This window comes from Heterocephalus glaber, unplaced genomic scaffold (assembly GCF_053883595.1).
Source record: "Heterocephalus glaber isolate CG9 unplaced genomic scaffold, H.glaber_assembly_v1.0 deba00001587, whole genome shotgun sequence".
In the NCBI taxonomy this organism is placed as follows: domain Eukaryota; kingdom Metazoa; phylum Chordata; class Mammalia; order Rodentia; family Bathyergidae; genus Heterocephalus; species Heterocephalus glaber.
The window spans coordinates 2,510,186-2,521,432 of record NW_028258365.1 but is presented as its reverse complement, the minus strand read 5'-3'; the positions used below and the strand labels follow the sequence as shown (position 1 = coordinate 2,521,432).

The following is an 11,247-nucleotide window of genomic DNA, read 5'->3' as shown; positions in this document are numbered from 1 at the left end:
GCAATGAGAATCTTGGGAATAGCCTTCCCCATGTCTAGTGTCAAAAACATCTGGGCAGCTGAAACCTGCCTCTGTTCAAAAGAACCTGTAGTTAAAAAGAGGATACCTGAACTCATTTAAAAATTTGTTTTACAGCACACATTAATTTTTCAAAAGATGGAAAATCTAGGCTTCCAGATTCATATTCTCTATGTCCAAACATGTAAATAGAAAACATGAAGTTTGGCAAAATATATTTTACATATTGTATCTTGTTGGCTGCCTGCATGCAGAAGCAGATGGAAGCAGGTAAAGGGAAAACAATTCTGAAGGGAATGGGAGGAAAAAAGTAAACAAGGTAGTAGAGAGAACTTGTAATTCAATCTTTAAAAATGATGCAATCATTAAATTTATTTTATTTTATTTATTTTTTTGGTACTGGGCATCGAACTCGGGACCTTACGCTTGCGAGGCAGGCAGCAGAACCACTGAGCTAAATCCCCGGCCCACAATCATTAAATTTATATTTTAAATTTATATAAATACATTTTAAATATTTTTATTTAAAATATATAAATCTATATTTCTTTACCAACCTTTTAAAATATATATCTATCTTTTAAAAAATTATTTTTTAACTGTGTGGATTTGTGAGGTACTGCATAATTCCATACATATATACAGTATATAATGATCAAATCAGGGTAGCATTTTTATCTCCTTAAACTTTAAAAAGTTTTTAATTTATATATAATAATTATAAATATTTTATGGGTTACAGTGTGATATTTCAATATGTGTATATGATATGTACTGATCAAATTAGGGTAATTAATATTTTTATCTTCTTGTCATTATTTGTGTTGGAGCCTTCAAGCGATTCTCTTCTTGTTCATAAAGTAGGTTACTGTGAGCCATTGTTAACCCATTGTTCTACAGACACTAGAGCTTTCTTTCTGTTTGCGTGCCCTTTGTCTAACCTCCCAGTATCTTTCCTCTCCCTGCAGCCCTTACCTGTCTATAGTAATTGTAAGACCGAGGGCCTTACCAAATGCTCCAAGGAGCTGACTGCAGTGAAGAACACCTGGGAAGGAACACACTGGACAAGTTGGAAAGTAAAACAGACCTTTATTAGTCTGGCCAGATGGCACTCCCAAAGCAAAGTAGCTCAGAGAGGCAACTGGCTCAGAGTCTGAAGCTGTTTTTATAGGGGGTCTCAGGGGAAGTTGGCAAGCAGAAATACAAAAGCGGAGGAGAGAGATAAAACAGACCTTTTACAGATTGTCCTTAAGATAACATATTCAGATATGGAGTTGGGCAAGCATGACAGAATGCTACACACACAACAGACCTTCCTGGCACAACAACAAGCACATCCCTGGAACTTGATGTCTACCTGGTGATCCGTAACAGAAGCAGAAAGTTGGGGCCCTGTTACAAAGATGGAGTAACTATTGTTCAGTCTTACAGTCCCCACTGATTTTTCCCATAGCTTTGTAATCTTATACAGCATTATCTTGGTATTCTTGCCTCCATCTTTGTTCTTTTTCATCTAGCTCACTTAAAGGATGATATTTGGCCTGTTGATTCAAAAATCATTAGGAGAACAGATCCTATCCGGGCCCTTACATAGGCCATAAGCTTATTAATAATGCATAGGCCAAAAGTCAAAGCTAGTAACAAGATTAACAGGGGTCCAGCAAGGGCAGAAACAAGGGTAGTCATCCAGGGAGACCAGTTAAACATTGACTGGAACCATCCCTCCTGTTTTATCAATCTATTATAATTTTCTTGTAGATGTTTATTTACAGTGGCCAGAGTTTCTCTTATTATTCCAGATTTGTTAGCAAAATAGCAACGTTGCTCTCCTAGGGCTGCAGATAGCCCTCCCTCTTTCATAAATCCGAGGTCAAGTCCTCGCCGGTTTTGAAGGACCATCTCAGCCAGAGAATCAACTTGATTTTCCAATGAGACACTGACTCGGTAAGTAGGCCTAAGTCCATTGTTACCTGTTGGGCAAGGGTCTTGAAATTAAAGTCTTGCAGACCTATTGCGGTCACACCCAGAGCCGCTGATCCCACAATGCCTGCTGCATTTAACACAGGAATCAATGCTGGGTGGCGCTTCTCTCGGGTGTGTGCTCTCTTAGCTAGGTATTCCCAACCCTGGTCTTCTCCATACATAGTGACTTGGGGTAAAATGTGGACCGTTACACATACCTTAAGTTCCTGATTGAGGACTGTCATGGATAAACAGGGAGTTATACCATTTGTACATGCCCACCATGCATTGTTTCCAGCTTTTAAATATTTTTCATTACTGACAGTGGGTGCCTGATAAGAACATATACTGTCCAGATAAGATGATGTAACACTTGGATTTTTAACACATAACCCTTTTCCTTTTATATCCCCAATTGACAACCTTGGTTGTTTCCAATCACACTCATTCTGGTCAGCTTCTGAGAAGGTGCCGTTTACTGCCAACCCTACATAATACGGGGGACATGGACTCAAACACAGCCAGCACCCTTGAGTAAGATTGGGGCTAGACTCATTTAACAGGGTGTACATGGCATCCAGGGTTTTTAGGTATGGTTGGATCAGAGATTCAGGAGCAACTAATGACACATTATAGGTTCCTTTTGCCTTTTATTTTTCTTGGGGGCCGGAGACCCTATAAATGTTGCCTACTGGTTTAGGTGGTACTATTACTGGGCTACGCTGGATGAGGAGGTCTGTTATAGGGTCCTTTCCACCCACATAGAGTCCCACTGTCCAGGATTTTCCTTTTTCCCAATCTTTATATGGACTTCACCATTGTTTTAAGGTTAGCTTGATGGGATTACATTTTCCTTTGGAACATGAACCACTTGGTGTTTGTCGTTCCAAGGCCAAATACGCATCATCATTTTTCCACGGGGCAATAGATTCACAACCTCAATGATGACAGTGGTTTCCTGGTCCCTCATTGCACCTTTTATTTTTCCCTATGGGGCAGGCATAAATATCTATATCTTGGAGGTTTTTTTTCCAATTTATCGTCTATTCCACACCTCCCTCCACAGTCCCCTTTACCCATCTTTCGGGATGAAACTTTACCCTTTGATCCAGCCCCCCCACCACTAATGATTGGAAGCCCCAGAGAACACAGGTCTATAATAAAATGGGGCTGTCTATCAGTAGTAATGGTGGCAATGTGAGCTCCCATTAAGGCATTTTTCAAAGACCAAGTCCAGTTCTGGGGAGTGTGGCTGGACAACACCAGCTGGCATCCAGATCCCCCTTCCATTGGGGCTGGTAAGAACAGTAGCCCCAAGAACCCCCATATTGTCCAAACTAGTTTTTGATCAATCTTATCTTGAGGGGGTCTTTTGTGTTCCGATCGATCCGCCATGTTGACATCACTTCCTCCAGGGGTGCTACCTTTAAATGACTGTGGTGGATCCAGGCAGAGTGTCCAGCTACCTTCACTGCTGAGGGAGTCACCAGGATGATGGGAAATGGTCCCTTCCAGCAGGATTCAAGGGTCTTGGAGTCAAACCTGTGAATGAAAACCAAATCCCCCAGCTTATAGGGTAAGGGTTGCAAAGGTTTTTCACTGGGACCAGGCATAGTTTTTCTCAGCTTATCATGTAGCTCTGATTGAAGCTGATGGACTGCTTTTAGGGACTTAAGGAGTTGGAGGTGGGAAAGTCTTTCCTTTAACTCCAAATCAACCAGAGGGATGATCGGGGGAGATCGCCCATAAATGATCTGGAAGGGTGACAGATTTAGGGGCGGCTTAGGGGTACACTGGGTATAAAGGAGGGCAAAGGGGAGAAGTTCTACCCAACCTTGTTCAGTCTCCAGGCATAATTTAGTTGGAACCTCTTTTAAGGTTTGATTTGCTCTTTCTACTTGTCCTGAACTCTGAGGCCTATAAGCACAATGCAAATTCCATTTTATCCCTAAAGCTTTACTGATGAATCAAGATAATTTAGCCATAAAGGCTGGGCCATTGTCGGACACCAGAGCTAAAGGCAAGCCAAAATGAGGAATTATTTCTGTCAAGAGCCTTTTGACGGTTACCTTGGCTGTCTCTCTCTTAGTAGGAAAGGCTTCTATTCATCCTGAAAAAGTATCTACAAAGACTAATAAGTACTTGTACCCATACATGCCGGGTTTCATTTCAGTAAAATCCAATTCCCAATGTTCTCCTGGAGTTAATCCTCTATATTGGACCCCTGGGGGTCTGGTCATCCAGTTTGTGTTTACCTTGATACAGGTGGGGCATCGTCTCACTAGGTCTTTGGCCTTTTGTGCCATTCCCTTGCTGATGAAATGGGATCACAGAGTGGCCATCATTCTTTTCTCACCAAGGTGGGTGGACCCATGCAGTTCTTGTAGCAGTGTGTCTGCTACAGCAGCTGGGAGCACCACTTTTCCATCCTTGGTCGTCCACCATCCATGTTTACTTTGGGTCCACTGCTTTTTGGTCATTTCCACCATTTCTTCATCTGTGTACTCTGGTTTCTCTGGCAGCACTGGTGTGGGGAGCAGAACCATCTGTTTCCCCACTGATTTTTGGGCAGCCTGTTTTGCTGCCAGATCAGCTGCATTATTACCAGTCACCTCAGGGCTAGCCCCTTTTTGATGCCCACGGACATGGATGATAGCAACCTCTCATGGTAGCCAAATAGCTTGTAACAATGTCAATATCTCAGTTTTATTTTTAATTGTCTTTCCTTCAGAGGTCAGTAGCCCTCAGTTTTGATAAATTTCCTCGTGCACATGGGCAGTGGCAAAGGCATAACGGCTGTCCGTGAAAATATTTATTCTTTTACCTTTACCTAGTTCCAGAGTCTTGGTCAGAGCAATCAACTCAGCCATTTGTGCTGATGTCCCTTGGGGCAGCCCTTGCTCCCCTTCCACCTGTTGGTCCTGGTTGACCACCGCCACCCTGGCATATCATACTCTGTAATGCATGAAGCTGCACCCATCAGTATAGAATGTGACCTCCACCTGGGGGAGGGCCTGGTCTGTTAAATCCAGATGCCCTCCCCATAAATTTTCAACAGTCTCAAGGCAATCATGGATGGGCATCTGTTCGTCGGACTCTGGGTGTAAGGTAGCCAGGTTGAGGCCAGCGGTGGTGGCAAACTCTATGCATGGCTGCTCCAATAGGAGTCCTTGGTATTGCAACAATCTGGCATTAGATAGCCACTTTCTAGGGGAGCTGTTTAATAAGGGCTCAATGGCATGGGGAGTGACTAAAGTCAAATCCTCTCTGAAGGTCAGTTTGTCAGCCTCTTGGGTTAGAGCAGCTGCTGCTGCTACAATCCTCAGACAGGTGGGCCACCCTCGAGCCACTGGGTCTAGCCTTGTCAAGAGGTATGCCACCGGCCACTTCCATGGTCCCAAAGGCTGAGTTATCACTCCCTTAGCTACCCTGTTCTTCTCTGCTATATACAGAGTGAAGGGCTCAGTTATGTCTGGCAATGCCAGGGTTGGTGCCAAAGCAAGCATAGTTTTAAGCAGTTGGAATGCCTGCTGGCAAGCCTCAGTCCATTCGAGGGGTGTATCTCCCCTGAGGTGGCTTCGTGCAGGGGTTTGGCAATTTCAGCAAAACCTGGGATCCAAATTCTGTAATACCTGATTGCCCCTAGGAATTCATGCACCTGTTTCTTTGAGCTTGGTTCTGGAATCTGGAGAATTGCTGATACCTGTGATTCTGCCAGCCTCCTCTTCCCTTCCTCAAGAATATAGCCCAAGTAGGTTACCTTGGTCTGGCAAAGCTGAGCTTTTTTCCAGGACACCCGATATCCCACGTCTTGGAGAACTTCCAGGAGGCCCTCAGTGGCCACAAGACATTCTTCATTGGTTGAAGTTGCCACTAGGAGGTCATCTATATATTGAAGAATAGTTGCTTGGGGAAAAACTCTCCTTACCTCTCACAAATCTTTGCTGAGAGCTTCCCCAAGCAGAGTGGGAGAGTTCTTGAATCCCTGTGGCAGCCGGGTCCATGTCAGCTGTCCGGTAGTCCCAGTGTCTGGGTCAGTCCACTCAAAGGCAAAGAGGGGTTGGCTCACTGGTGCCAGAGGTATGCTGAAAAATGCATCTTTAAGGTCTAGTACCGAATACCACACATGGGCAGGAGGGATGAGACTCAGCAGACTATAGGGGTTTGGTACTGTTGGGTGGGTGGTCTCCACCCAGCTGTTCACCTCCTGCAAATCCTGTACCGGTCTGAAGTCTGAGGTGCCAGGCTTCCTCACAGGAAGCAGGGGAGTATTCCAGGTTGACTGGCAAGGGACCAAGATGCCAGCCTCTTGGAGTTGGTGGATGTGCTTAGAGATTCCCACCTTGGACTCCAGCCAGAGGGGGTATTGTCACACATGGATGGGGGCAGCAGAGGCCAGCAACTGGACCACCACTGGGGCATGGTGGTTGGCCAGCCCAGGTGGATTGGTTTCAGCCCATACCCTGGGAAACTTTTTCTGAAGGTAGTCCCATTTTTGTTCGGGGGGCTCTGCACCCTCCTTTAGCAATCTAAATTCATCTTCTAGGGGAACCGTTACCATAATGGCAGAGGGTGGCTTAAGCTCGAAGGTCCCTCTTTCAGGCTCAAAGGAAATAATAGCCGCCAACTTTCATAGCAAGTCTCTTCCCAGCAACAGGTATGGGCACTCAGGGATAACTAAGAAGGAATGCGAGATGGTGCCTTTTCCTAGATTCACAATCTGTCTAGTGGTCCAAGGGAAGGAGGCCACTTTCCCAGTGGCTCCAGTAATGGAGGTTTTTGAGGAAGTGAGCAGTCCAAAGGGGGTCTTCAAGACAGAGTGGGCCACACCAGTGTCCACAAGGAACTGAACATCTGTTCCCCCTATCTCCAAAGTCACCATAGGCTCACTAGGGTTGAGCGGCCATGAGCCTTGGCCCTGTCAATCTTCTTCATCTACTAAGAGGATTCCACCTTTTTCCTTTTGGGTCTCCTTTTTTCTTTTTCTTTTTAGCTTTTCACAGTCCTTCTTAAAATGGGCCTTTTCCTTATAAATAGGCACATTGATCTTTCTCAAATAGGGGTCGAATCCTTCCCTTGCTCCCTCCCTTTTATGGCTCAACTTTTCTCTAGTCTCTCCCTCAAATCCTTCTAGTCTTTGCAGGTTCTTTCTAATGTCTGGGGCCGACTGGGTAACAAATGCCAAATTTATTGCCTGCCGATTTGCAGGGGCATCTGGATCAATTGGAGTATACGTATGGTATGCTTCCAACAGACACTCCAAAAAGGCAGAAGGGGATTCCTCTGGTCCTTGAAGGACCTTGCTTACCTTGCTCAAATTGGTAGGCTTCCAAGCGGCTCCCCTCAGGCCGGCCAGGAGATGCTGACGATAGTTCTGGAGAGCTTCTCTCCCACCCGAGGTATTAGTTTGCCAGCGGGGTTGGGTGGATGGGAGCTGTGCTCCTTCCGGTCCACCTAGTACCAACCTCACAGCTTGTCCCTGGATCCTTTCCCTCTCCTCTGAGGTAAAAAGGGCCTGGAGGAGTTGTTGGCAATCACCCCAAGTAGGATCATGGGTATGGAAGATAGACTCTAGGAGAGATATTAGGGCTTGGGGCTTCTCTGAGAAGGGAGGATTTTGATGTTTCCAATTATATAAGTCACTGGTAGTGAAAGGGATATAAACATAGTGACCTTGTTCTGTCTCCCGAAGAGGCAAGAGAGGGGCAGAACTAATTTCCCCAGTGGGGACCTTGCAAGGCCCATATGCAGCCCCAGCTCTTGTGTGTGGGGGAGAAGTCACAGAGTCTGGGGACTGAGGCCCCTCTGGGAGAGGAGGATAGAGAGGAGTAGGAGCCGAAGGTTGAGCAGATGGAGGAAGGGAAGGATTGTGGGGTCTAGAGTGGGAGCCATCTGAGGGGGTGGAGGAGTCCACATAGGGCAGAGGCCCTCCTAAGGGATTCAGGGGGTCAGGTTCCTGTGAGAGAACTGGCTTAGGAGCCCGGGGCTTAAGTTCCCAGGGCTCTTTTGGGGCAGCAACTAAAATGCAAGTGTCTGTTCGGAGGGAACAGCGCTGCAGCCAAGCTGAAGGTTTCTCATAAGCCTGAACCCAGATGTTTATGTAGGGAAATTGGTCTGGGTGGCCAGGGCGACCAGTGACTTTGCCCCAAATCTCCCAGCAAACACTGGGGTCAAAAGTCCCTTTGGCTGGCCATCCCACCCCAAAGGCTGGCCATTCCAATTGGCACAGGGAGTGGAGTTTTCTGCGAGAGAATTTCACCCCATATTCATCTGCTTGTTCTGGAGAAAAAGCCAATTTAAAATTAGTGAGAACACAGTCAAGCGTAATGGACCCAGTAGAGCAGGTTCCTCCCATTACTCTGCTCCTGATGAAGATTGGAAAGAAAAAAATGTAAAATCAAACACACAACAGACACAACATTAACATACAAAAGACAAGACTAACGGGCACCATGACAAACTGAAACTAAATCTTCCCTTGTTCCTCGTCAGGAACCTCAGGGTCAGGGGAGGCTTCCCTGCTCATCAGCCACCTCACTCCTGACTTAACAAATGGCTGCAACTGGCCAAAAGCTTACCTCTGGAGGTTTTCTGAGGTCTGTGCCTGAGAGTCTCCTGCTGGATCCCCCCACGGAGTCTCGGCCAAACCGGGGGTTCCTACCCAGGGGTCTCACTGGGGCCTCCAGAATGTAAGACCAAGGGCCTTACCAAATGCTCCGAGGAGCTGACTGCAGCAAAGAACACCTGGGAAGGAACACACTGGACAAGTTGGAAAGTAAAACAGACCCTTATTAGTCTAGCCAGATGGCACTCCCTAAGCAAAGTAGCTCAGAGAGGCAACTGGCTCAGAGTCCGAAGCTGTTTTTATAGGGGGTCTCAGGGGATGTTGGCAAGCAGAAACACAAAAGCGGAGGAGAGAGATAAAACAGACCTTTTACAGATTGTCCTTAAGATAACATATTCAGATATGGAGTTGGGCAAGCATGACAGAACACTATGCACACAACAGACCTTCCTGGCACAACAACAAGCACATCCCTGGAACTTGATGTCTATCTGGTGATCCGTAACAGAAGCAGAAAGTTGGGGGCCTATTACAAAGATGGAGTAACTGTTGTTCAGTCTCAGAGTAATCACCATTATGCATTCTGATCAACTTTTAAGAACATCCATATATGAAGAAAACACACAGAATTTGTCTATGTTTGATTTATTTCTCTTAATGCCGCCCAGTTCCATCTAATTTGCTATAAAGGAGAATGTTTCATTCTTTTTTATGGTTGAATAATGTTTCATTGTGTATACATACCACATTTTCCCTTTTTTTTTTTTTTATACTGGGGATCGAACTTCTGTCCTTGCACTTGCAGGTGCTGGAACCACTGAGATAAATCCCTGGCTCCATACCACATTTTCTTTATCCATTCATCTATTGGTAAACATCAAGGTTGATTCCTTATCTTAGCTATTTTTTTTTCTTTGGTACCGGAGATCAAACTCTGGTCCTCATGCTTGCTAGGCAGACGGCAGAACCACTGAGCTAAACCCCCAGCCCAATCTTAGCTATTTTTAACAGAGCCACTCAAACATGGGAGTCAAGGTGTCTCTTTGGTATGCTGATTTCATTCCCTTTTGATATGTACGCAGAAGTGGGATACCTGGATCAAAGCGTATCTCTATTTTCAGTTTCTTGAGGAACTTCCATAGTTCTAGGGAGGAGTTTTAAATCAACTGTAAAAAAAAAAAAAAAAAACAAGGAAAGGAAATACTAGAGCCTGTAATGAATATATAATGAATTAAGTCAGGAAAAAAACCTAGGGAATTAACAGCTAATTTTAATATCATTCTACCTAACCTTAGAGTGTTAAAGGAGTTCTGGAAATCCCACCCCAAAATATGATGCTTAAATATATGCTTTGATATCCCTTTGAATGAGGACACTTGGGGAAGGTGGAGTCAGGCAAAGGCTTTTCCTGAGCTCTTCTCATCTGCCTGAAGACTGATCCCCAAAAGGAACTCAATTTTCTTGACTCCTCCTTCCTGCCAAAAAAGAATCCAAATTATCAACCAGGGACTATCAACTGAGTTCACCAGCAACTGGAGGTGGACACTGTGCAGTCACCTGTCACCTGTTTTTCTGAGGATTACCTGAGATTACCTGAGACTTTATCTGCATAACAAGACCACACTTTTATCACTTAGTCACCACACTTTTCTTCCCCTCGTCCCAAGTAACTTGTGTCCACCACCACCCACCAGACAACCCCAGGCCTTTATTGCTTCCTGAAGCTCAGGATACTACATAAGCCCTATCTGGCCCTTCTTGAGTCTCATATTTTGTTGGTTTTTCTCCCAATAATCTGGTTTTATGTGAATTTAATTTGTAGCTCAGCCAAGAACCCTAAGCGGGTGGACGAAAGCCATTGTTTGCTCCTCTACAGTATTCCAAGCCTGAGGCACAATGAGGAGAGGCAGAAAAATGATTCTCAGTGGCTGTCCCTCCTCCACTCCGCCAATTTCCACTTTAATCCAGCCTGTCTTTAGCCTTCAGACTGGTATTTATTTACATGGAGGAAGGTATGCAAATACACTTAATGTAGGAAGGCAGTGCTGAAGTTCCAGCTTTGAAAACGTAGTAGGTGAAAAGGCAAGAGAGCTCCCCAGGCCAGCACATTCCTGTTCCATTGCCTTACTAAGGGTGAACTGAAAAGCAACCCTAAGCAAATATTTTTTCAGTTAATGGGCACAATTACTGAAATTTCACGCAACACTTCGATCTTGCACAGCAGTTCATTTTCCTTTCCACATTCAATATCCAACCTTTTAAAATATACATTTGCAGAGTTAGATTTGCCTTAGTAAGCTTTTAAAAAGTTCCACCAAATGGGTGGAAACGTGTTTTGGCTTGATACAGGCTGTGAATTTCATCTCTTTTGTGTTCCACCCTTCCCCAATTTTTCTGTCCTAGTTTAGGGAATATGTTAAGCAAGGAAGCAAATTAGGGTCTGGAGTCAGGTAAAAGAATGAGGATTGCCATGAGTTCATGATAGTATCTGAAATATCTTTTAGTAGGATGTAAATCCCCCAGGAAGGAGTCACAATTTCTTACCTGTTAGTTGGCATATATTCGAATATTATATTTCAATATCTTTTTTTCCCTTTTTTTTTTTTATTCTTTTGTACTAGGAATTGAGTCTGGGGCTTTTGCACTGAACTACACCCCCTCCCCTCCACCTTTTAAATTTTGAGACAGGGTCTCACTAAATC

General features: G+C 44.8%; 1 protein-coding gene across 7 annotated transcripts; it reads right to left on the bottom strand.

The window, feature by feature from the left end:
- Window positions 1-1,091: 1,091 nt before the first annotated feature.
- Window positions 1,092-9,018, bottom strand: LOC106008049 (uncharacterized). 7 transcript variants are annotated; one of them, XR_015443957.1, is made up of 5 exons: window positions 8,559-9,018; window positions 7,289-7,551; window positions 5,909-6,065; window positions 4,236-4,504; window positions 1,092-3,522 (listed from the first exon to the last, which is right to left on the bottom strand). XR_015443957.1 is itself a non-coding variant. In XM_087193331.1 (2 exons), exons 1-2 carry the CDS (start codon window positions 8,333-8,335, stop codon window positions 3,517-3,519), a joined length of 1,053 nt encoding a protein of 350 aa, XP_087049457.1. In that variant the 5' UTR covers window positions 8,336-8,548; the 3' UTR covers window positions 1,092-3,516. The 7 variants fall into 7 exon arrangements, 1 of the variants encoding a protein (XP_087049457.1); XR_015443958.1 differs by lacking the exon at window positions 4,236-4,504 and having other exon boundaries at window positions 8,559-8,867; XR_015443953.1 differs by lacking the exon at window positions 8,559-9,018 and having other exon boundaries at window positions 7,289-8,548.
- Window positions 9,019-11,247: the final 2,229 nt, after the last annotated feature.